The sequence below is a fragment of the Oncorhynchus nerka genome, linkage group LG24, assembly GCF_034236695.1.
Source record: "Oncorhynchus nerka isolate Pitt River linkage group LG24, Oner_Uvic_2.0, whole genome shotgun sequence".
Classification (NCBI taxonomy): Eukaryota; Metazoa; Chordata; class Actinopteri; order Salmoniformes; family Salmonidae; genus Oncorhynchus; species Oncorhynchus nerka.
This window is the reverse complement of record NC_088419.1, coordinates 58,176,335-58,202,568: the sequence shown is the minus strand read 5'-3', so window position 1 is coordinate 58,202,568 and position 26,234 is coordinate 58,176,335. Positions and strand designations below refer to the sequence as shown.

General features: G+C 47.5%; 1 protein-coding gene across 1 annotated transcript in view; it reads left to right on the top strand.

The window, feature by feature from the left end:
• Positions 1 to 24,512, top strand: part of midn (midnolin) — a 34,427-nt gene extending 9,915 nt beyond the window's left edge. Inside the window, exons 5-8 of the mRNA XM_065008997.1 lie at positions 5,392 to 5,940; positions 11,379 to 11,517; positions 11,851 to 12,180; positions 20,897 to 24,512. Coding sequence (XP_064865069.1) covers positions 5,392 to 5,940; positions 11,379 to 11,517; positions 11,851 to 12,180; positions 20,897 to 21,159 — 1,281 coding nt within the window. The 3' untranslated portion in view covers positions 21,160 to 24,512. The remainder of the gene's footprint in view (positions 1 to 5,391; positions 5,941 to 11,378; positions 11,518 to 11,850; positions 12,181 to 20,896) is intronic.
• Positions 24,513 to 26,234: the final 1,722 nt, after the last annotated feature.

Sequence of the window (26,234 nt, the reverse complement as noted above, 5' to 3'; positions counted from 1 at the left end):
AAAACCGGCCTGCTGTCTCCCTGTGTCAAATCAAAGCTTTTGTATACAGGCAGGAGTCTTGCCTTCTCGTAATTGGCTACATAAATAAATAATTTCGGAGCAGAATGTGTAAATCGAATTGTATATTATAAGACTGAAAGACAATAGTGAATAGAGGAACTATTTGTTTCCGTGACCTATAAATCCTATAGCCTGGGAGCGCATTAAGCTGGTGGAGTGTTTATGCACCTTTGTCATCTCTTTCTGGCACATACAGGAGGGGTGCCAAGGTGTGTTTGAGAAACGGGGGAGATGGATTTGCAGATATGGTCTTTGTCCTATTGTTTCTGTGTGTTTGTGTTTGAGAGAGAGCGACAAAGATTGTGTGAGTGCGTGTGTGTCCAGCGAAAATAAAGTCTGTATTGTGTCGTGACCGTCATTGTTCTTCATCCGCTGGCCTCCTTTGCGCTTCAAGTGACCCTGCTGCATGATGATCGTGACTGACTGGGCTAGCGTGTGGGAGGCGGTGGAAGCCAGGAATATCACAACAGATAGAAAAATAGCCCAATGTCACATGTAGGTAATTAGCACAACACAACTGTACAGGAGGTGTTGGGCGGGTTTCGTTTTCTCACCGCCGTTCAAAGGCATCAGGCCTGCGGACTATGTTATGATCGGCCCGGCCCTCTGATGTACTCATTCTAAATCAGATGGGTTGAGACCCGTTGGACCTAGTGTAATTGTCATGTTCATTTGCTATGATGGCATCGCATATAGCTCTCGTTTTGTACTCTGTGTAAATAGTACACACAAACTCTACCGGCTGCCGCATCTCAGCGCTGCCGAATAATAATGAATGGGGATCTACTCCAAATGTTGTTTTATTCATCTACGTTCCTTTCAATGTTGTGTCCTGTTGTAGAGCCAGCATGTGGTTAAGCCTGGCCCTCGTTCTCTCTCCCCCGCCACCCTTATCGCAGAGACTAGTCAGAACGTATTCATTCAGTTGGAATCAAAGACCTTGTGCATTGGTGTTGCACCATCTTTGATCTCCTAGAGAATGGAGAGTGTGTATGAGAGAGGGATGCACCCGCGATAGCAGCAGGAGATGTAATACGTCAAGGCGAGCGAATAGACTGGATTGCTTTGCCTCTGTTGCCTTAGAACCTTCAAAGCCATTGTGCTTGGCTGCAAGCAGAGGTAATGTAGAGGGCCGGAGGGTTGGAGGGATGGGGGGGGGTTGGAACCAAGAACCTTATCATTATGAACTTTACCATTCTGTCTCTTTTTTTTCACCCAGCTGGGCAAATTCGCTGATAGCCAGCTGGTTCACTGTAACTCATTCACCCTCTTCGCTTTATGTTTTGATGGGTTAGCCATTGATGGGTCTTTTGAAGACGGGGCCTGCTTTTTAGGATTTGTGGCCTGATTGATTTTTTTCTCCTGTTTTGAGAATTGTGTTATTGCATCTTTACCCAGTGTCTGTCTGCACAAGGAGCGTATCAATAGTTTCCCAGTGCGATCAAAACATTTGGGTCGATAGGCAGGTTAATAAGCTGGTTTGTGACCTCCTCTTCCCCCCTTCACCTATCTGTTTGATAGGTTGACCAGGAGCTACTCAGCCGTAATGCAGCTGAAGGAGAAGGGCGATTCCTTCGCTTGAACCCTTCCACAGATCCCTGTCCTCTCTGGGCTCTGACGCAAATGCTGCTCAGTTGTTCATGAATGTCAGCTCAGTCCTGTTCCCAGCTCCCTCTCTCTCTCCCTCCCTCCTTTCATCCGTCTCTCCTTCTCTCTCTCAGTATGCTTAGTGTGCAAAGGAAGAACGCATGCAAATGAGTTCCTTGAACCACAGGGACCCCAATAAATAAAACTGTCAACTGCAGAGTTGGAGAAAAAAAGAGAAAAGGAGGCAGAGTCACACTCTCACTGAATATTTCATCACCATCCACCACCATCTCCTCTCTGACACCCTACCCCCATCCCCCTTCTCTACATCCTCTCTTTCTCCCTCATCCCCCCCATCCATCCCCTCTCCCTCCTCCCCGGTCTCCGCTTATCATATCCTCCTGTCACTGCATAGCAACCGAAGCCTGCTGCTACAGCTACACAAAATGACACCCCAACAACAAAAACAAAATGGCAGACGGAGGTCATGTTGATCTGAACAGAACCAGGTGTCTCTGTATCTTCTTAAACACCCAGTTAACAGATAGGCTGTCATTGACTTATCACGGCACTGTTTACGAAATATACCGTTCAAGACGACGCTTTTGTCAGACAAACGCCCGCCTTGTTCTTATGGTTTGTCCTCGCTCTTCGCTTCCACATGCCACTCTCGCTGAGTCAGGGTGAGAGGAACAATGAAACGGCCATTCCTGTCTGTCTCAACGTCACGCAGGCTCACTGCCATCCCCCACTACTGGAGTGGCTGTCTTCCTAGGGCTTTGGAATTTGTAAAGACACCAAGGACGAAGGAAGGTGGAGGTTGAAGACTTAGGACTCTGATGGAGGCTCTTTGTCTGCTTAGTTATTGTTTTTCGTCCCTGACATCAACCTCACACAGACTTGTCTCGAGAGAGCAGAAAGGCGTGTATGGACAGGGATGTGCCGTAACCACTGAGGTTTTCTAGTTAGTGAATCTCTATCTGAGCTGTTTTTACATTATGGTTTCAACATCCTCTCCTGTAGCATGTACCCCGCTGACTGTAGCTGTTAGTGTTACCTCCTATCTCTTAGGAGACTGACCTATTTCAGGTGTTCCAGTTCACAGCCCGTGGCTCCACCCCCGGCTCCACCCCTGGCTCCACCCTCGGCTCCTATATGCAGCCTGCCCCATTTCTCACCCTGTCCTCCCCTTTCAATCTGACAGGAGGGCAGAATGACTAATCAGACCCAGGCTGAAATTCTGAGCCCAGGGGCTTATTTGGGTTCCTTACTTATTTCTGGAGGGGAAATTAAGGCAGGGACCACAAAGACCTGAGAGTAAGAGGTTTAAAGGGCAGGCTGAGAGTTCTGTAGCTCCTGCCATTTCTTAGGTCGCTTAATGCATTTGTTTATGTGGGCTCGTGGCCTTTATCATTTTGATCTAATGGGAACATTGTGGTGGGCGGTTGGCGGTGTGTAAGCAGATGGTTAAAGAGGGGAGGTCTCCACACACACGGTGTTACGTGTGTGAAACACAGGCTGGGTCATGGGGTTTAGGTGAGAACTTCAGAATTGGCTTTATGAGTCAACCAGTGAGACACCAGGGCCAGGAGTGACACATGTACAGAGGGAGTGAGGGAGTGAGGGATGGAGAAAAACAGAGAGACAGAACAGGAGAGGGGAGTTTTGCGTATCTGACTAATTTGAGGTTTGCCATGCAGCGTTGGGAGCTCGGTATGAACGCATCATCTATCTCATTTTGGTGTGTTTTTTAATAATCCACACTTGTCTTTAAACGGAGATGGAATGCCTCTCTATTCATCTCTCTCTCTCCTCCTCTCTCTCAACACAGCCACACTGATGTGTCATCCCCCCGTACACACTGCCATCTCTTCGCTCTACCCCCCCCCCCTAATCAAACACAGCTCTGTGACTCCCTCAAGGCCTTTGGCTTTGTGTGTGTGTATGTGTTTTGTTCTCTTTTGTGTGTGTGACAGGGTTTTGCAAACTGCCTAGTCATTCTCCTGACAGCTGTCAGTGAGGGACACAATCAACTACCCCTCCTGCCGTTCGCTCCCGCTCTCCTCTCTTCCCTCTCTCTTTTCGCCTGTCCCCCTTGGTTGACTAACAGGTGACCTTTGTGTGAGGAGTTTCCTAGAACCGTCTCACCCCTGTTCCTGTGCCTGCCCTTACCAAGAACAGCACCACAATGGTTCAGTGCTTGTATTTATTTTAGCCGTCATCACCATCATAGTCAGTCACTGTGTTAACATGGCATGTGATTAGGACTTGTGAATAATCTTGGGTTCATATTCCTATGCCAGTTCAATAGTCGTTTTGCTTAATTGTGAGATGCTGAGAGAAAGAGGTGTTGTGTTGGGTGACGTCCCCCCACCCCCTTTGTCCTCCCCCCTCCCTCGCTCCTCTCCTCCAATGTGTGTCAATACCAACGTGCAAAGGTCACCGTGGCTGCAGAGAGCCGGCGGTCGATAGAAAAATAAATAAGCAAAAGAAAGAGGGGAAAATGATGGAGGGCAGAGCCTGGTGATTCAGAGGGTTAAAAACAGGTCAGCACACACAAGCACACCCCAAAGGCTTATGGGTCTGGAGGGAGCGCTCCCTCTGTTCTCTGTGCTCTGTCCTCTGTCTCTCTCCTCTCTCTCTCTCTCTCTCTCTCTCTCTCTCTCTCTCTCTCTCTCTCTGTCCCTCCCTCTTTCTCTTAGGAATGCACACAGGGCGTTGAAGTTTTTCGGAACCTAAGTGTCACATTGTCCTGATAGCCTCTTGTTCTCTTGTTTCTATTGGGAGAACCTGAGACGTCATTACCTCAGTGTACTGAGTGGTGAGTGGAGCTCTCTGACCCTTCAATGCTCTCCCTTCACCACCACCACAACCCCCCATGAGTGGCCAGAGCAGTAACAAGGCCCTGGGTGTGAGACACCATGGAGATTGTTGGAGCAGTGTGGGACGAATGTGTCCTCCAGTCCAAGTGGTGACACGTCTCTCTGTGGTGTGTGTCCTGGAGTGAGTGGGTCAGTGCCTCCGTGCTTGGCTCCGGGGCCCGTTCTCGGCGCTCCTAAGATGGGCAGCCCTTCCAGATCCGCCGTGGACCCCCGAACAATCGGGTATTATGAGCTGCGGGGCGGGTGGGTCTGACTTCCTCTTTCGAAGGTCTGAATTTTCAGGCCCGGGGCCAGACGGAAGGGTGGCCTTTGTATGTCTGGTGAATGGTAACGATGTTCAGACTCTGGATTATAGGGATAGTTGGAACAGGAGTGTGTGGGAGGGACAGAGTGTGTGTGTTGGGGGGGCATGAGTGTGTGTGTGTCTGCGTCCGTCCGTCCGTGTGTGTTTTCCAAAGGCTCCCTTCATCCACCCAGCAAATGTAAATAGCCCAGTGTTTCAGTGTTCAGGGCAGTGATTAATTACAGGATGGGATAGTGTGTTGTATCTGCTTCACCAGCCTCTCTGAGGAGGAATTCAATGCAGCTCAATGTACTGTTATGTCTCTCTGTTCACATATCCATACATGTGCTTTTGTTAAACTCATTAACAAAGCCCCAAGCCTCGAAAAAAAAATGATAAAGAGCTAACAGACCTTCTCTTTTGTCAGTTGGTGTGCACATGTACCTATATGTGGTATACTGGTATATATTTAGTTAGTATGCATTAATGTACTGTACGTGGCATTAGCATTCGGTGTATAATGTTTTTGTTGTTTGTGAACTAGGTGACTCAACTCTCTTCTCTTCTTCCTGTCTCCAGGTCAGTGACTTCCTGTCTGGCCGCTCTCCTCTGACCCTGGCGCTGCGAGTGGGTGATCACATGATGTTCGTTCAGCTGCAGTTGGCAGCCCAGCAGTCTGGAGGGCAGCAGTTACAGCACAGGCACCTCATTGCCCGTGGGGGCGCAGAGGGCACCATGGGACAGTCCACAGGAGCATCTGGAGGGTCCACCAGCGGGCATCACCCCCGCGTCCCCACCCCGCACCACCACCACCCTCACCCCCATCCACATCCCCACCCGCAATCCCACTCTCATCCTCACCCCCACCTGTCCCGGCCCCATCCAGTGCCACCGCCCTCCACCAGCTCAGCAGCCTTCCCCCCTGCCCCCTCACACCAGCCCTCTCCTCCCATGTACCCCTCCTCCTCTTCCCTCTCTTCAAGTCACTGCAACACCCCTCCTGCTCCTCGTCCCTCCCAGCTGCCCGGCAGTATGTTTAGTCGCTCCCACCAGCCCTTCCCGGGCCGACCCAGCCCCAGCCCTGGCTCCGTCCCCCAAAGCACCCCCACTGCAGTCCCCTGCCCTGAGGTAAGACCCTTACCTACCAATCAACCTACCACTGCTTTCTTAATGCTGTATTACTCACAGCGTACCACGGTTACACAAAGGAGTGCCAGAATACAGCAGGAAAGATGAAAGGATGAAAGATAGAGATTGAAGGAAGAGAGAGAGGAGTTAATGAGTTAGTCTGCGTAGGTTGTTGTCTTGTTGATCATCAGCCCCCTCGCTGGTAAGCAGGCCTCTCTTACTGCAGCCTGGAGCTAGGCTATCTATCTGTCTTTTAATGGCAGCCTGGAGCTAGGCTATCTATCTGTCTTTTAATGGCAGCCCGGAGCTAGGCTATCTATCTGTCTGTTAATGGCAGCCCGGAGCTTGGCTATCTATCTGTCTGTTAATGGCAGCCTGGAGCTAGGCTATCTATCTGTCTTTTAATGGCAGCCTGGAGCTTGGCTATCTATCTGTCCGTTAATGGCAGCCTGGAGCTAGGCTATCTATCTGTCTGTTAATGGCAGCCCGGAGCTAGGCTATCTATCTGTCTGTTAATGGCAGCCTGGAGCTAGGCTATCTATCTGTCTGTTAATGGCAGCCTGGAGCTAGGCTATCTATCTGTCTTTTAATGGTAGCCCAGAGCTTGGCTATCTATCTGTCTTTTAATGGTAGCCCGGAGCTTGGCTATCTATCTGTCTTTTAATGGCAGCCTCGAGCTAGGCTATCTATCTGTCTGTTAATGGAAGCCTGGAGCTAGGCTATCTATCTGTCTGTTAATGGCAGCCTGGAGCTAGGCTATCCATCTGTCTGTTAATGGCAGCCTGGAGCTAGGCTATCCATCTGTCTGTTAATGGCAGCCTGGAGCTAGGCTATCTGTCTGTTAATGGCAGCCTGGAGCTAGGCTATCTATCTGTCTGTTAATGGCAGCCTGGAGCTTGGCTATCTATCTGTCCGTTAATGGCAGCCTGGAGCTAGGCTATCTATCTGTCTGTTAATGGCAGCCTGGAGCTAGGCTATCTATCTGTCTGTTAATGGCAGCCTGGAGCTAGGCTATCTATCTGTTAATGGCAGCCTGGAGCTAGGCTATCTATCTGTATGTTAATGGCAGCCTGGAGCTAGGCTATCTATCTGTCTGTTAATGGCAGCCTGGAGCTAGGCTATCTATCTGTCTGTTAATGGCAGCCTGGAGCTAGGCTATCTATCTGTCTTTTAATGGCAGCCTGGATCTAGGCTATCTATCTGTCTGTTAATGGCAGCCTGGATCTAGGCTATCTATCTGTCTTTTAATGGTAGCCCGGAGCTTGGCTATCTATCTGTCTTTTAATGGTAGCCCGGAGCTTGGCTATCTATCTGTCTTTTAATGGCAGCCTGGAGCTAGGCTATCTATCTGTCTGTTAATGGCAGCCTGGAGCTAGGCTATCTATCTGTCTGTTAATGGCAGCCTGGAGCTAGGCTATCTATCTGTCTTTTAATGGTAGCCCAGAGCTTGGCTATCTATCTGTCTTTTAATGGTAGCCCGGAGCTTGGCTATCTATCTGTCTTTTAATGGCAGCCTGGAGCTTGGCTATCTATCTCTCCGTTAATGGCAGCCTGGAGCTAGGCTATCTATCTGTCTGTTAATGGCAGCCTGGAGCTAGGCTATCTATCTGTCTTTTAATGGCAGCCCGGAGCTTGGCTATCTATCTGTCTTTTAATGGCAGCCTGGAGCTAGGCTATCTATCTGTCTGTTAATGGCAGCCTGGAGCTAGGCTATCTATCTGTCTGTTAATGGCAGCCTGGAGCTTGGCTATCTATCTGTCTGTTAATGGCAGCCTGGAGCTAGGCTATCTATCTGTCTTTTAATGGCCTGGAGCTAGCCCAGAGCCTGGATCTAGGCTATCTATCTGTATTTTAATGGTAGCCCTGGAGCTTGGCTATCTATCTGTCTTTTAATGGCAGCCTGGAGCTTGGCTATCTATCTCTTCTTTTAATGGCAGCCTGGAGCTAGGCTATCTATCTGTCTGCCTTAATGGCAGCCTGGAGCTAGGCTATCTATCTGTCTGTTAATGGCAGCCTGGAGCTAGGCTATCTATATATCTGTTAATGGCAGCCTGGAGCTAGGCTATCTATCTGTCTGTTAATGGCAGCCTGGAGCTAGGCTATCTATCTGTCTGTTAATGGCAGCCCGGAGCTTGGCTATCTATCTGTCTTTTAATGGCAGCCTGGAGCTTGGCTATCTATCTGTATGTTAATGGCAGCCTGGAGCTAGGCTATCTATCTGTCTGTTAATGGCAGCCTGGAGCTAGGCTATCTATCTGTCTGTTAATGGCAGCCTGGAGCTAGGCTATCTATCTGTCTTTTAATGGCAGCCTGGATCTAGGCTATCTATCTGTCTGTTAATGGCAGCCTGGATCTAGGCTATCTATCTGTCTTTTAATGGTAGCCCGGAGCTTGGCTATCTATCTGTCTTTTAATGGTAGCCCGGAGCTTGGCTATCTATCTGTCTTTTAATGGCAGCCTGGAGCTAGGCTATCTATCTGTCTGTTAATGGCAGCCTGGAGCTAGGCTATCTATCTGTCTGTTAATGGCAGCCTGGAGCTAGGCTATCTATCTGTCTTTTAATGGTAGCCCAGAGCTTGGCTATCTATCTGTCTTTTAATGGTAGCCCGGAGCTTGGCTATCTATCTGTCTTTTAATGGCAGCCTGGAGCTTGGCTATCTATCTCTCCGTTAATGGCAGCCTGGAGCTAGGCTATCTATCTGTCTGTTAATGGCAGCCTGGAGCTAGGCTATCTATCTGTCTTTTAATGGTAGCCCGGAGCTTGGCTATCTATCTGTCTTTTAATGGCAGCCTGGAGCTAGGCTATCTATCTGTCTGTTAATGGCAGCCTGGAGCTAGGCTATCTATCTGTCTGTTAATGGCAGCCTGGAGCTTGGCTATCTATCTGTCTGTTAATGGCAGCCTGGAGCTAGGCTATCTATCTGTCTTTTAATGGTAGCCCAGAGCTTGGCTATCTATCTGTATTTTAATGGTAGCCCGGAGCTTGGCTATCTATCTGTCTTTTAATGGCAGCCTGGAGCTTGGCTATCTATCTCTTCGTTAATGGCAGCCTGGAGCTAGGCTATCTATCTGTCTGTTAATGGCAGCCTGGAGCTAGGCTATCTATCTGTCTGTTAATGGCAGCCTGGAGCTAGGCTATCTATATATCTGTTAATGGCAGCCTGGAGCTAGGCTATCTATCTGTCTGTTAATGGCAGCCTGGAGCTAGGCTATCTATCTGTCTTTTAATGGCAGCCTATCTGTCTGTTAATGGCAGCCTGGAGCTTGGCTATCTATCTGTCTTTTAATGGCAGCCTGGAGCTTGGCTATCTATCTGTCTGTTAATGGCAGCCTGGAGCTAGGCTATCTATCTGTCTGTTAATGGCAGCCTGGAGCTAGGCTATCTATCTGTCTGTTAATGGCAGCCTGGAGCTAGGCTATCTATCTGTCTGTTAATGGCAGCCTGGAGCTTGGCTATCTATCTGTCTGTTAATGGCAGCCTGGAGCTAGGCTATCTATCTGTCTGTTAATGGCAGCCTGGAGCTAGGCTATCTGTCTGTTAATGGCAGCCTGGAGCTAGGCTATCTATCTGTCTGTTTATGGCAGCCTGGAGCTTGGCTATCTGTCTGTTAATGGCAGCCTGGAGCTAGGCTATCTGTCTGTTAATGGCAGCCTGGAGCTAGGCTATCTGTCTGTTAATGGCAGCCTGGAGCTAGGCTATCTATCTGTCTGTTAATGGCAGCCTGGAGCTAGGCTATCTATCTGTCTGTTAATGGCAGCCTGGAGCTTGGCTATCTGTCTGTTAATGGCAGCCTGGAGCTAGGCTATCTATCTGTCTGTTAATGGCAGCCTGGAGCTAGGCTATCTGTCTGTTAATGGCAGCCTGGAGCTAGGCTATCTATCTGTCTGTTTATGGCAGCCTGGAACTTGGCTATCTGTCTGTTAATGGCAGCCTGGAGCTAGGCTATCTGTCTGTTAATTGCAGCCTGGAGCTAGGCTATCTGTCTGTTAATGGCAGCCTGGAGCTAGGCTATCTGTCTGTTAATGGCAGCCTGGAGCTAGGCTATCTATCTGTCTGTTAATGGCAGTTGATTTCCACCAACTTGTTTTTTTTTTCTTCGCCTGAATTCAACTCTGTGAGTTTTCAGAAACAAAACCAGATGTGGGTTAGTGTAGTTTAGTTTGAGAGGCCACATAGAACAGTGAATAAAGGAAACGATCATTTTTCTTCTTCACTCTGAAACGTCTCCCTTCCTCTCCCTCTTAGCTCTTCCTCCTCCTCCTCCTCCTCCTGTGGGTTAGACTTTCACTTTCACAGTTTTACTTTCACAGTTCACAGAGCAGAGAATGGGCAAATAAAAGATCAGGGACAGGGTCTGATGTCAGGGACAGTAACAGGAGCTCTCAGGACACAGCTCAGGTTTATTCAGCGCATAATGTGTCCCTATATGTGGACCAACATGGTTAATATTAGGGTCCATGTCACGACATGGCTGCCACAACATGGCTGTCACGACATGGCTGTCACGACATGGCTGTCACGACATGGCTGTTACAACATGGCTGCCACGACATGGCTGTCACAACATGGCTGTTACGACATGGCTGTTACGACATGGCTGTCACAACATGGCTGTTACGACATGGCTGTCACGACATGGCTGTCACGACATTGCTGTTACGACATGGCTGTCACAACATGGCTGTCACGACATGGCTGTTACGACATGGCTGTCACGACATGGCTGTCGCAACATGGCTGTCACGACATGGCTGTCACAACATGGCTGTCGCGACATGGTTGTTACGACATGGTTGTTACGACATGGCTGTCACGACATGGCTGTGACGACATGGCTGTCACGACATGGCTGTCACGACATGGCTGTTACAACATGGCTGTCACGACATTGCTGTTACGACATGGCTGTCACAACATGGCTGTCACAACATGGCTGCCACGACATGGCTGTCACAACATGGCTGTCACGGCATGGCTGTCACGACATGGCTGTCACAACATGGCTGTCGCGACATGGTTGTTACGACATGGTTGTTACGACATGGCTGTCACGACATGGCTGTGACGACATGGCTGTCACGACATGGCTGTTACGACATGGCTGTCACGACATGGCTGCTACGACATGGTTGTCACGACATGGCTGTTACGACATGGCTGTTACGACATGGCTGTTACGACATGGTTGTCACGACATGGCTGTTACGAGTTTCAAGTCACTGCCTCATCATCTCAATAACATAAACTGTGATGAAGTTTTCTATTTCAGTAGCATGTTTTATATGACCCCGTATTACATACATACATCTTACAGTCATAATTGAACTAATCACAATTGCTGTCGAGTGGATTTATATTTATTACCACTCACCGAAGGCAAAGTGTTGGTGTGTTGAAGGTTTGCCTCTAGTGTTAGACTGTCTCCTCTCCTCCACAGGCGAACTGCAGTGCTAAGAGCCCCAGTAACGGCACCAGCGCTTCAGCACGCTCCTCCTCCTCCTCCTCCCGCAAACCAGGTGCCATTATCGAAAGCTTCGTCAACCACGCTCCTGGGGTCTTCTCAGGGACTTTTTCAGGTGAGTGAGGCCTAATAGCATTACACTAAGACTAAGGCACTAACTCTCAGACTATGGCTTAGCACTCTCAGTGGCGCAGATTACTACTGTGTCTTACTGGGCTTGGTCTGGGGATGTGACATGTGGTTAGACTGGAGCTGAGGGGCATTCTAACACTCTCTGTCTCTCTCTCGCTCTCTCTCTCTCTCTCTCTCTCTGTCTGTCTGTCTGTCTGTCTGTCTGTCTGTCTGTCTGTCTGTCTGTCTGTCTGCCTGTCTGTCTGTCTGTCTGTCTGTCTGTCTCTCTCTCTCTCTCTCTCTCTCTCTCTTACCCCTCCCTCCTTCCCTCCCTTAGGCACTTTGCATCCTAACTGTCAGGATGGCACCGGGCGGCCCAGGCGAGACATCGGCACCATCCTGCAGATCCTCAACGACCTCCTGAGTGCCACGCGCCACTACCAGGGCGTGCCCCCCTCCCTCACCCAGCTCCGCTACCAGACGCAGTGTGGCTCGCCCTCGCCTGCCTCCCCATCGCCTTCACCCCCTCCCTCACCCCCAGCCACCACCGCTGGCATTGCTGGCATCTCTGCCAAAGCTACCTCGGTGCCTGCGAGCAGCCCCATCTCACCCCCACTCCACCCGCTGGTGCAGTGTCAGAGCCAGATCCGCATGTGCAAGCCCCCTGGTGAGTAGTGATATCCACTCGCGCGCACACACACACACACACACACACACACACACACACACACACACACACACACACACACACACACACACACACACACACACAAGGCCCTTCACTGTATTTGAGCCCCCGTGCAGCAGAGCAACAGATGTTGCTGCAGTTGTTGTTGTTGTGGATGAGAGTGATTGAAACGACTGTCGTCAAGAGCTTGAATTTAGATGAGCCGCTGGTCTATTGTAGAGCCCAGAAGAGGATTCATCAGCAACTTTGTTTCTGCCGTTGTGTTTCTATTCAAATACTGTTTAACTGTTTAACAAATACTGTTTGGGGAGGCAGGTAGCCTAGTGGTTAGAGCATTGGGCCAGTAACCGAAAGGTTGTTAGATTGAATCCCCGAGCTGACAAGGTATAAATCTGTCGTTCTGCCCCTGAACAAGCAGTTAACCCACAGTTTCCTGGTAGGCCGCCATTGTAAATAAGAATGTGTTCATAACTGACTTGCCCAGTTAAATAAAGGTAAAAAAAAAAAAAAAAGTATTATCCCCACATTTGTTGCCGGACTCGAAAAGACAATATCCTTGCTCAAAAGGAAAGAGAAAGAAAGGGAATACAGAGGTTGGCAGAGAGGTTCTTGTGGGGGTTGGAAGGGTGGAGGAGAGGAGTATGAGGGGGAGGAGAGGGAGAATTCAGGCCCTCCATGGGAATGCAGCAGCTCTGCTCTAGCCTTATTCCATAAGGTTCAGATTGTCAGGCAGCAGCAGCACCAGCAGCAGAAGTAGACCTGTCTTTGTCTTTGTCTCTGTGCTGAGGGGATAGGTTTACCCCTCGGAGGGCTGGACTAGGGATTACTGCCCATCCACACAGAGGCTAGGACAGATACTCACCACGGATAACATTCACAGGCGTGTGTCAGGTAGTCGTTGTGCGGAAACACATTGTCCCCACTCTGCTTTTTTAAACCTTGCCAGAGGAAATGGAACTTTTCTTCCATGAGCTGCTCTTGTTGCATGTTGAATAGAGTTGGATAGTCGGGGAGGATCTCTGAATGGCCCTGATTAAAGTTTGATGTGGACTCTTTGTTTGAATTAAAAACATGAATTCCATTGTCCATGGTAGACAAAGGCTGATATCAGCACATGTATTGTAACTTGGCATTGCGATAGAATGGAGCACTTCATCGAAGCATGGACCAAAAGTTCACCCAACGTCCAGGGGACTCTGCAGTATCCAGTGAGCCCTTTTAAAACAAGTTCTGCACAGTTGAAATAACAAGAGCTTATTTTCTTAACCCAGGAAGCCCCTTTCCCTCGTTCCTCCCCCTCCCATTCCTCCACTCAGCCGTCATCCCCTGCTTTAATTCTCTCTTTCTTTGTCCCATTCTCCCCGTCTCTCCCGTCAATGGACCGTCCCACTGCTTCCTCCGTCGCTGTCCAAAACTAGCCTCATCTGTAAAAGCCATCTCTCTCTGGTCTCTTCCAAGCCTGCTCACCATCAATGGTCGCCTGTGTCCACTCAGACTTTAAATAGATAGATTTATACAGAAATGTGAGCGCTGAAAGAATGTGCATTGTGTTTGGAACGCAGCGGGAGGATGAAAAAACAACATACACACTAAGCCTCCATTCATAACATTGTTTTTATATCCGGCCGTCTGCTAACTGCCCACAAATTCGTTTGTGCCGTCACTGGAAAAACAGACAGGCAAAATAAATGCCTTTCGAAGTCAGACCGGCAACCGGCCGAACTTCCTTACCAATTAATGAGTTTGGGGCTTTTCTGTATGGACGGAAGCTGTCTGTCTGGTTGGCTGGCTGTGTGACTGTGGAATGCTTGGCGAGCAACATTTCAGAAGGCAGGTGACTAAGTGTTCCGGTAAAACCCTGAGACGACGTTCCCTGAGACGACGTTCTGGTGAAAGACTTGACAGCTTAACTCTTCGCAGAAACCCGCTTCCATTGGCCTACAGGAATAACCTATGCTTACTGCTTAGTGCCTTCCCAGTCTGCTGTCTGTGTTACATTACCTCAGGTTGAGACAGCCTCATAATGTCACATCGCGCTGCTATCTCCGGAGAGCCTTTACCCTTTCCACTGCAAGTTCATGTGGAGAGAGGGGAGGAGAAGGTAGGAGGCGCCGGTGAATAAAGAGCTTCGAGCCATCGGAGATAGCAGTACAAGTCAGCCGAGTGAGCTAGCTAGATTAGTTTGGTTTTGGTTGTGATGTGGCAGCGTGGCTGGTTGTGGTGGTGGTGGTGACTGCTGAGTGCAGAGCTTTGTTAGGCCCAGGGGCCAATGCCTTTTTGTCTGAGGGCAGGGCTTAAGAATTGGGTGTTAGGCTAATTGTTAGCTGAATTCCTTTGCTCAGTGGGACCCCCCCCTTCCCCAGGGAACCAGGCTGCGCCATTGTAGGGCTGAGCGAGTGAGAAGGAGAGAAGGAAAGAGAAAAATTGTGAGGAAAAGAGGGAGCGAGAGAGCTCTCCATGCCTTAGGATTAGACCTAGCTTTAAGACCCACTCCCACTGCAGCTGCTTGGTTCAACAGAGAGGACAAAAATGAACAAAATGAGTCCCGAAAGAAGGAAAGGAGGGGTAGATATCCTCTCCTCCCCCTCCTGTCTCTTCCTCCCACCAATCTACTCAGTATCTGTCAGGTCAGGTTAGTCTAGTTCAGGCTCTGGCTGCGGGAGGCAGGGTGGAGCGGTGTGGAGAGAGAGAGAGAGACTCTCCCAGCTTGTTTAATCCAGCCCAGAGCGAATTACCTTTGCGGTGGGTGCATTCTACTGGAAGACTAATTTCTGTTAAAATGTTAACGCTCTGCCTCACGTTAGAGTTGTCAACATGGCTAATTCTGAACACCTAACTCTGTTCTAATGTGGTAGCCCTTCATATGGTCCTCTCCTTCTCTTTAACCTCTGTCTCAGTCCTCACTTCGTCTCTGGACTATGTCTCTTCTCCTCATTTCTGACCTGTGTGTGTCAGATTCAGTCTGACAGATGTCCTGAGCCCTCACCCTGCTCTCACTGTCTGTCGTGCTTTAGCGTGGTTGACCCACCAAGGCTAGGACACCAGGCTAGGACACCAGGCTAGGACACCAGGCTAGGACAACAGGCCAGGACAGCAGGCCACTGTACATAATTTATCACCCGCCTGTCAGCAAGCATGTAAGCAGCCACCCGGCGGCCAATGACACACACACTGCTGAGCAGCAGTAACCGAGCCATCTAACCCCCAGCCTATCTGTCTCGACCTATAGCAACGACAGCCAACCAACCGCGTCAGGTGCCCTTTCATTGTCGAATGACAAGAGAGAGCGGGGGGGGGAAGAGAAAATGTAAATTGCGTCTAAAAGTCATTTAAGACCTCATTCCCCTGCAGGGTTGTCGATGCCCTTTCAACGCCTGTCAAAACGGGGATGTTCGTTCGCTCCCTTTGACTGGTCTGACTCCTTCAGTTTGGCCCCTTCTTTTCCATTGGGTTGCCTTTCTACCTCTCCTCTCTCTCTGTCTTCTTCCCTGGGCTCCAGATGGTTAGGATGGATGGCAGGACAAAGGCAGGGCTGTGTGCTGTCTATGTTTCCCAGGCCTGTGTTTACCCTCTGGGCTGTTCTCTGCTCTGCTGCTGGCCCAGGGCCCAGGCCAACCAGGAATGACATGTGGCTGTGTTGGATGATGGGCCTGTAGCTGCAGTGATTTATGGATGCCACAGGGATTAGGAGAGTAGTGGAGCACGGGGAAACTGCAAGGCCTCAGGGGGTTGGCTCTGTGTCATGCTTTACTCAGAGAAGTAGGCCTGTATGAACACAGTGTTTTTTTTCAGTGTTACGTAAAATTACGTTTGATTGACTCTGGAATAGGTGGGGCTCCATTCCACTGCATACAAATGGAGGACAAGTATCAAGCCCCCTTCAGCTACTACCGATTTCGGTGGGATGTACTGGAAGACCTTAAAAAGCACGGTTTTCCTGTAATTAAACCCAGGTTGTTTTCACTGTAGTTTGAGCCCTCACCCACTCCGCCTGATCCCCTGATGCTCAGAAAACACAGCTCTCCTTCTGTGAGATCACAAGAATTATCAAGGCAAACAAACAAACAACAACAAACAACAACACTTGGACAACTGTTAATGAAGCGGAATCTTTAAGGGATCAATAGAGGAGAAGCTCCTTTAATCTCTTCTGCATGCTTCCTACGCAGCCCTCCTCCTTCTCTGCCGCCCTCGTTCCCTCCCTCTTTGGCCAGGCTCTAGAATGTCATTGATTATTCATAGATCAGCCTCTTTCTCTCTCTCCCTCTCGTCTCTCTGCCTTGCAACATGGTGGTCAGTAGCTACTAAGTCCAGCTGAAATACTACCCCAACCCCAACCTGCATACAGTACTGTATGTAAAATAGCTTGTGTGTTAGTGGGGTGTTTACAGTCATTCTCTGGCACAGTGGAGGGTGAGGGGTAGGGGGAGCCTCTCCGGTTGTTTTTCTGCTGGGTGGAGTTCAGGGATTCCACATGGGCTTTTGGAGTATTCTCCTTATGCTCACCCTATACACACACGCCAACAACCTCACACCCCTCCCTCTGGTTTCTCGGGGTTGGTCCACACAGGGTGAGATGAGAGGACAGGAGAAGGTACAGAGAGAGAGAGAGAGCGAGAGGGGGGTGGGGGAGGTAGAGAGAGCGGGATGGATGGTAAAGGGAGGAGTGTGGGGCCAGATGTACGTGGTTCTCATTGGTCTGCCCTGAGCAGCTGCACAGCAGGGGGGGAGTTGGAGAGGGTTTTGTCCTCATGGCTCAGTCAGCTACGGCTCTGTGTCTATGGTTTACTCCTGTCAATGCCTTTAGTCTCTGTAGGCTTTAACTGGGCCTGTGAAAGCCCTGAGTGTCTACTGAGGACACATACACACAGCTCCGCTCCAGGGGAGGACGGGTACAGACAATAAAGTGCTGATGGAGGAGCAGCACAGGGTGCAGGAGGGTTGGGAGACCAGAGAGGGAGAGAGAGTACATGGAAAGAGGGAGGGAGGAAGAAAGAGGGGGGGGGGGGAAGAGAGGGAGGGAGGGACTGCCCTCTGTTGTGTATTCCTTGTTCTCTCTGCCCCTGATCTGTCCCTTACCTAATATTTGCTTCTGGTGATTCCCAAGAAAATATGTGCTGTTACTTCCTTCTTTCTCTGTGCATAGTGCGTCAGAGAGCAGTGTTAGGTCACAGAGAAACAGGAAGGAAGATGTGATTCTCCCTGCTGGTGTGTTTGTCCTTGTTTCCTTCCTCCCATCCACCTCTATCTTTCTATCAATTCAACTCAATTCAATTTCAATTCAAGGTATTTATTGGCATGGGCAATATATGTTAACATTGCCAAAGTGAAGTAGATAATAAACAAAAGTGAAATAAACAATAAAATTAACAGTAAACATTACACTCACAAAGTTCCAAAAGATTAAAGACATTTCAAACGTCATATTATGTCTACATACAGTGTTGTCTACATACAGTGTTGTAACGATGTGCAAATAGTTAAAGTGCAAAAGGGAAAATAAACATAAACATGGGTTGTATTTACAATGGTCTTTGTTCTGCTAAATGACTTAAATGTAAATGTAAATGTATTTCACCCAGTACATATGGGAGTTTATCAATATTGGGTTTGTTTTTGATTTTTTGTGGGTCTGTGTAATCTGAGGGAAATATGTGTCTCTAATATGGTCATACATTTGGCAGGAGGTTAGGAAGTGCAGCTCAGTTTCCACCTCATTTTGTGGGCAGTGAGCACATAGCCTGTCTTCTCTTGAGAGCCAGATCTGCCTACGGCAGTCTTTCTCAATAACAAGGCTATGGTCACTGAGTCTGTACATAGTCAAGTTTGGGTCAGTCACAGTGGTCTGGTCTCCCTCCAGTTCTACTGCTCACGTCAGCTCCAGCATCTATACAGGCAGGCCGGTGTGCACATGTGCGTGTGTGTGTGTGTGTGCGTGTGTGTGTATGCTCTAATAATAGCGGTGTTGTGTGGTTAATGACTAGCCAAACACACACACACACACACACACACACACACACACACACACACACACACACACACACACACACACATAGGTTAGGTCCTGCCTCAAAAACATTCCCAGGGGTCCAGCCAAGCCAAAATCCGGACGAATGGCTGCACCGGGAATGCATTCAGGACCCCACACCACACTGCCCACCGCGAGTGTCTGTGTGTTAACGTGTGTGTGAGACTGGGTTAAAGTCAGTGCGTGCGGCAGCCAAACTCACATATACTTGACATTTAAAAGCAGGGAAAATGGCTGTAGTCTTTACACAGTATTAAAGTGTGGAGACAGAGAGGTTGTGTGTCTGATGACTTGTAAAGAACCTCCAGAGTTTGTGTAACTGCATGGGCACATTGTAGGGCATGCGGGTCTGACTGTGTTTGTGTGTGTGTGTGTGTGTGTGTGTGTGTGTGTGTGTGTGTATTTGTTTGTGTGTGTGTCCTATAATGAGGCCATGCCCCAGGCTCCAGTCCTTCCTCATTCAGCAGGGCTTGAGCTGTGTGACCCCCGCCTGACCAGCTTTTAGGTGCAGGAGACAACTCCACTCTTGTTTGAGACAACCCCACGCTTGTATGTGGCTTTAGACTAGAGAGAGAGGGAGAGAGATGTAGAGCGAGCGAGAGAGAGGCAGAGAGAGATACATAAAGGGCAGCGGAAGGAGAGAGAAATCCCCTTTCTCTCATAGAAAGAGAGAGGGCGAACATAGAGGGGTTTCTTTCCTGTGTAAGAGACGACAGGAGGGGAGAGGAGGGGCGCGCGCAGGGGGAACAAAGCCCCTGGCAGAATGTATAGCCGTTGCATGCAGGCAGCTGAACAATGCCCCTAATGCACAAGAACCCCCTTGTTACTCTTATGCACTAGGCAGGAGATATAGTCCTATGGTATACGACACTCTTATCTAGTGTGGAAAACATTGAATACCGTGTGCTGAATAGCCCAGTCCTTGTTCTGTTTAATGCAGTTAGTTAGTATGCACTGCCAGGACTAGTGAATATTTATAGCCAGAGAATCACTCTGCTCAATCCGATAAGCAAATGAAGGGAAGAGGTAAATTAAGCCCACACAGAGTCTGGAATTCATTCCGATGGGGGAAGAGGAGGAGGAGGAGGGAAGGCACAATCGATTTGAAAAAAACGTCCACCTACCCCATTCCCTTCCCCATCACCCGTAGGGCGAAATTCCACAGCCCGCGCCCTTCCCCTCCACCCCACCTAGCCCTCTCTGGGGACACTGGCCCATGGAGGGGGGGTAGAGGGGTAGGGGGAGGCAGTGGGGGGTCGAGGGGGATGCTGGGTCAATGAGCTGGAAGCAGGAAACTGCAGTCATAAAGAAGGAGTAGAGGGGGGAAAAATAAAAAATCCCAGGCTCTCTTCGCTTACCATTTCCATTCGCTTGCATTTTCTATTGAAAGCCAATAGCAGTGTCCTCGGCTGGAGATGGATGGCTGCACTGGAGCTAAAGTTTAATCAATAGGTCTTTTTCATTTGCCATCGATCCATGTTTAAAGCTACTGCTTCTGCTGCGGCTGCCGTGTGTGTTTGTGTGTCAGTGTGTACGTGCTTGTGTGTTTGGTGTGCGAGGTGTGTAAGTGTGTGTGCCTGTGTGTGCCTCAGTGTGGTCGAGGGTGTCCTTGCATGTGTGCACATGCGTTTTGTGTGTTTGTCCGTGTGTGTGTGTGTGTGTGTGTGTGTGTGTGTGTGTGTGTGTGTGTTTTCGAGAAAGAGGGAGAGATGGGCTGTGCTTTGGGTTATTGACATTCTAGACCATTATTTAATTATTTCATTCTGAGACAGATACTAATGGAGCTAGCTAATTGATTGTGGTTGCCGTCCCTTCCTCTCCAGCTCCTGAATGTATTTCTAAATTAAATGAAGGCTGAGTTGGGTGGTGTGGGCAGGCATTCACGAACCGAAGGCCTTTCCCTAGAGATCAGCCTCTGCTATAGGCACATCAACAGCCAGAAATGCACTTAGTAGCACAGCTATGACAAAGCCACTCATTTGGGATGCCAGCCGTAGTTATGTGACTGCATATGATAGGAAGAAATTAGAGTGTACGTGCAGTAGTGAGTGTGTGTTCTCTCGGTGATTGTGCAATCTCAGGGAGACTGTCCCAGTTCTCCCAAACAGTGATAAGGGTTTGAGAAGAAGGAAACATGGCTAATATTTCACAGTGGGGCATTTCATTACACACCCCAGACACTAACAAAAGTGTGCGTGTGCCTGTGTCTGTGTCTGTGTCTGTGTGTGTGTCTCAGAGTCTACAGAATGATCACAGCAGCATGTCTGTTTCTCTCTCTCTGTCTGCACCCCAGCATCATTACCAAACCAGCCTATGTTTTTTTGTCCTCTTCCTGGCCTTAGATAACACTGAACACACACTGAACACACACTGAACGCACACTGAACGCACACTGAACACAACACTCTGTTCCCTCAAAAATACACTCTTCTCTAAGAACCAACATATGTTTTATTCATTTTTTATTTGTTGAACTGTGCTCTGTTGAACTGTGCTCTGTTGAACTGTGCTCTGTTGGACTGTGCTCTGTTGGACTGTGCTCTGTTGAACTGTGCTCTGTTGAACTGTGCTCTGTACGTCTTGCAAAGCAGGGTGTATCAAAAGGTCATGGAAAAATCTGACTGTTTGAAAAATGCTTGACCTTCTGTTTTCCTCTCCTCCCTCCAGGTGACCGTGTGCGTCAGACAGAGAACCGTGCGACACGCTGCAAGGTGGAGCGTCTACAGCTCCTGATGCAGCAGAAGCGCCTGCGCCGGAAGGCGAGGCGGGACTCCAGAGCGCCCTACCACTGGCTGCCCAACCGCAAGGCGGGACGCAGCAACAGCAACAGCAGCACGTCCAGCGAGGGATCCATGGACCTCGACTTCGATGACTCGGTGTGGAAGCCCGACGTCAAGGCCGACATGAAGACTGAGTTCGTCATGGCGTAATGACAAAGACGAGGATGCTGATTGGCTGGATAATGAAGAGGCAGCAGAGGACTCGGGTTAAGGAAGTTGGGGATGGTTTCAGAGGTATGGAAAACAAGCTGGAGCCGAGTGTGGAGCATGAAAAACAGAGAGAGGGAAGAAACCTAGTCATCCTCTTCTCTCGCTGGGACAACGAACTGTCACACCAAAAGGCTCTCTTGTTGTCTTTCATCTTATCATGTCTTCAACAGCCTCCTACCATTAGAAATAGACAACAAAAACAACAAAAGATTTTTGACGTTTGGACTGGGAACGGATATGTATGGACTCACAAGACTACGTTATGCATACGGACTGCAAAAATATGTACTTCCTATGAGGAACAACTAAAACTGAACTGAGCATAGCAGACTTGGATGGGGGTGGTGGTGTTTTGGTCTTTTTTTTCTGTTTTTCTGTTTTAGTTTTACAAGGAGAACTCTGGAGAGAGATTCACACTGGACTTCTGAGCAGGATTGTCGGTGGCTGGGGCCGTGGTGTAACTACACACAGGACAAACAGACAGACAGACAACCCCTGGCCCCAGAGCCATCCCTGGACTACTCTAATGGGCATTCCAGGTCTCCACTTCACCGACCAGAGTCGACTTTTTACCTATTGGGTTATCTTTTTATTTCCATTTTGAAACGTAATATTATTTGATTTTTTTCTAAACAAATATGTAGCATTGTTCCAAAAGCATTCAGGTTTTCATAAACAATTTAAAAAGTAGTCGTTGATTTGCACATTTTTCATGATTTTGGAACAGCAGGTCAGAGTGTGCAGGAAGTGGGATATGAGGAGCAATGACTCATTGGAAATGGGGTTTTGACTAAAGTTTTGACTATTACATAAACAGCAACCTCAGTAACATACAGTAGGGTATTAATAGGAATGAATTAATGAAAAATAAATAAATATTAATGGAGTGCTTCAGAAGATTTTAAAATCATGATTAAAAAAATGTATATGGAAACAAATCTATTTTTATTTCACTTTTAATCTGCTGTTTTCAAAAAACAGTAGCCAAGTATGGCTTGGGTCAAGCCATTCAATAAATTGATAGCTAACAAACATATTTATTCAATCATTCATCAGCTCATTCACTCATTAGGGTCATATAGCCAAACAAATAATGGATAAAAATCCCATTGAACCCAACTACAAGCCTATTTCAAATATAGGTGAGGATCTCACATTTGTATGATATTTAGCAGGGGTTTATAAGCGTGTGCGTGTGGGTGTTTGTGTGTGACAGTGAAGATGGCTGATTCACCCCTTTCGTCACTCAAACAATGGAGGTTCAGTACATAGAATACTCTCAGTTTCTCGCCATTCAGACGCTCTAGATATCTTTCCCATGTATTCCTTTTTGAACCAACATCCCACTTTAACCAAGGCGTTTGTTAGAAAATGTTGATTATGTCAAGCTACTTTCTAGTAATGGAAAAGAGAGGTGGACGAAAGCTAAGAAATCCCAAGCAGGGAACCTGTCTCCAGTTTCATCAACCAGTGCCTCCACCAGTGGATTCCCTCACATATCAGATTAGGCCATTTACAGACTTACTAAGAGATTTGCTGCTATATGGGACTTTGATAGACGGGGGAAAAGTGACTTTTCTTTGCATGCAAAAAGTGTGAATTATCCTGACCTTTTTATTGTTGGAAGAAAAAATATATACATGAATCTGGTGCTTTGGATAATTTGGGGAGAAATAATGCTTAGCCGCTTTGTTGGTTAGGTTATTATTTCCATAGAACAGCAACACTGTCCTGCTCCAAGTATTCTCAAAGCAAACCAACGCAGATGACGTAAGAATGGACTCATATCTTGCTTACTCTGAACTGAACATTCCCTGGACAGTGATGATCATGAGCAAAGAGCAATTGACTTTCCTCCCTAAACGCTGGTTCAACCAACACCGTTCTCCTCAACATGGAGACAAGGACCCAGGCAGCAACCAGCCCTTAGTCCTCTCAGCCTAACTCAATAACATAGTGTTCAACAAGGTGCATGTTTGGGACTAACTAACAGGGAAAACCATTGGACCAGAGTACGCATCGTCACAGAACCCAGACTTCTATGTAAAACACAATGTCTGACCCTACCCTACCTTGATTGCACTCACAGAGTTTTCAGTGGGATATTACCTGTTTGGTAAACCTTGTCTTTTTGTCAGTGGCCTTACCTTTCACTAAACGAGACACGAGGGGACTGGGGGACACGGTGGGGATGTGTGTTTGTTTCTTTACCTGTGTTTTGTGAAGACGCCATTGTCACTGAGGATTCGGGCATCTCTTGTTTGTGCTTTTAGCAGGTGGAGTCTCTATTATGTCAAGGCTTCTGTGCCTTAAAACGTTGCCCTTGCATTGTGGGTCAGATATAAGATGAACAAATGATTTCCATTGATGAATTCATGAATGAATATAAAAGGCTGTAACCACATGGAGCTGTAGTTTTTAGGGGTAAGCACGTTGAGTCAATTAATATCGATGTGTTTGTAATCTGTGTTTGTTCCTCAATCGGTCTTCCCATTTTCTCTCCAATGTGTTGCCATGTTTGTCTGTCTTCTTTGTCCGAACACCCCGCTCTGTCCTGCCCACCAACATTGACAAAACAAAGTACCTGAGGTGGAATGTTTTGACTGCAGTGTGCTACTATGGCAACAAACTGCCCTGACTCTGACTGGACAGGTGTCTTCTGAGGACGTGAGACCACATGACATGCACTTCCGGTCTCCTTGGACAAGACATTTCAAAGGACAATTAACCCCCCCCCCCCTAAATTGAATTAGATTTTTGATATATGTATGAACTATACTCTGTGTGTGCCTCACTTACGTGTGAAAAAAAAAAAAAAAAACAACATAAAATGATGACATGGGATGAGATGATGGGACAAAAGAGGTGTGGGGAGGGCATTTACAAAACAGTTTGTAGGTGGAGTTCTGATCACATCATTTAAGTTGCCTGTTCTTTCTTGTAGCCAACCATTGAAAAATAATAACAGGAGTCAAGAATACAATTTACAATGTTCTAGCTATAGACCGGTGTAGCACATGTGTGACTGTATTAATTTATGAAACCAAAATGGTAACTGTGAATTCTGTATTTCTTTGTGCATTTTTTTAAGTGGGAGAAGGTGGTTGGGACGTAGAAACGACTAATGCCTATGTCCTATTTTGTTTTTGGTGAAATATAACGGAAATCATGTTTCCCCTAAAAAACTAAAAAATGTCTACATATATTTTTTTTCTTAAGCAATACATTTCAGTGTGACTTGTGATAGAACATTTTTCTTTTTTAGGTAATAAATAAAAAACAAAACGAGTACGCCCAATGGTCTGTGTCGGTGTTGTTCAAATCCCTATTGAAGAATATTGAATTTTGAGTATTGAGTGAAACGTACCGAATAAGAGTTGGGTTTCATATGAAAGTCTGTTTCACAAGGTAATCAGATAGGAGTGACATTAGGAAAAAGAAGAAGAGCTAGGAAGTACATTGATAAAGTATTACTTTACCCATCATATACAATGGCAAAGATTTGAGCTAGTACACCAGCTGGCTCACTCTGCCACCGGGGAGAATGATAGAAGAGAGCAAGAAAAGGCAGATGAGATCTCCCACTTATCCCCAGCCGGGCGGAGGATGAGAGGAAGTCGAGAAAAGAGAACGAAGTGACAGATTGGAGAGAGAGATGGTAGTGCAGAGCAGTTGGTAAGCAAGTAGTTCATGTGAAATGAGCTAGCTCTCTAATTCCTGCAGTTAGAGTGTCAGGTTCTGAAGCACACACTCAGATTGGAGAAGGAATGCTGCTCAGAACAGAACAGAACAGAACAGCATGTCTTGGATATGAGGAAATGCCTGAAAGACTTGCACTTGAAAGGACCAAGCTACTGTATGTCAAGGCATTGCTGCTCAGAATGTGTCAGGCTAATGCTGCATCACATTCCCTGGATGGATGTTATTTACAGGGGAAAGCAGCAAAGCTGTGGGTGGAAAAGCTGTTTTGAAAGAGGTGTGTTGCTATAGTGATCTTGTAACGAGGTCTGCTAAATAAAGGAAGAGAATAATTTAGAGCTACTAAAGTTTGTGGATTACAGATGTAGGATCTTAATTTGATCCAGTTTGCTACGGCAGGAAAATAATTCTGCAGCAACAGGAAATGTGAATTATTGTGTGGATTATAATTCATGCACATTTTTCTCGGGGTGATAATTTTTTTCTATGGGAAATTACATTTTGAAATGTCAAATCTATTTTCAAAGGGTGATCAAATTAAGATCCTACATATGTACATAAAAGAAGATAAGGGTAACATTTAGGAGGAAGAAGCAATTTGTTTCATTTTAGCATTAAGTGGTAAAGTGCTTTTAGCAATCACTAATGATCCACTTCGATAAAATATGTGGTCTTTCCTTTCGTAGTATTTAGGCCTTGGATGATCCACACACTTTTATCTCTGACGTGGTATCAGAACGTGGTGCTTTTGTTATCCGATTAGAATGCAATAAATACCATCTGTGCCAACCTCCAGCCAGCAGATGTATAGCCTTGTTTAGACCTTGGCTATGGAAGATAGCTATGGAGTAGGACTGTAGAGGTGAAACTCCTCACCCCTTTCTTTCCCTGTGATGATAGATGCAGCTAATCAAACCCTCCCACTCGCTGCCCTTCTCTACACAAGCATATACACAGCCTACAGCAGGAAATAAATGCTTGACATGCCACTTTAATAAGGAATCCCACACGAAGGCAGAATATCGATGAAACTAAAGATTAGCCATTGATCAAACTCTGCCATTCGATTTAGGAATCAGTTCCCAGAACTAAACTCTCGATGGACCCTTTTAGCTGAGAGCAGGGATAGAGCTTCGAAGATATTGTGAGGGAAACCTCTATCATATTCATGGACGTAACTATTCCGATGGTAGATATGCGAGTCCATTTGGGGAAGAAATATAAGGAGACACATTATTGAACCCTGGGGTACCCTGGAGTTATTGATTTGGTTACCCCTCAGAAAACAATAGAATGTACGGACGACATTGTAATCC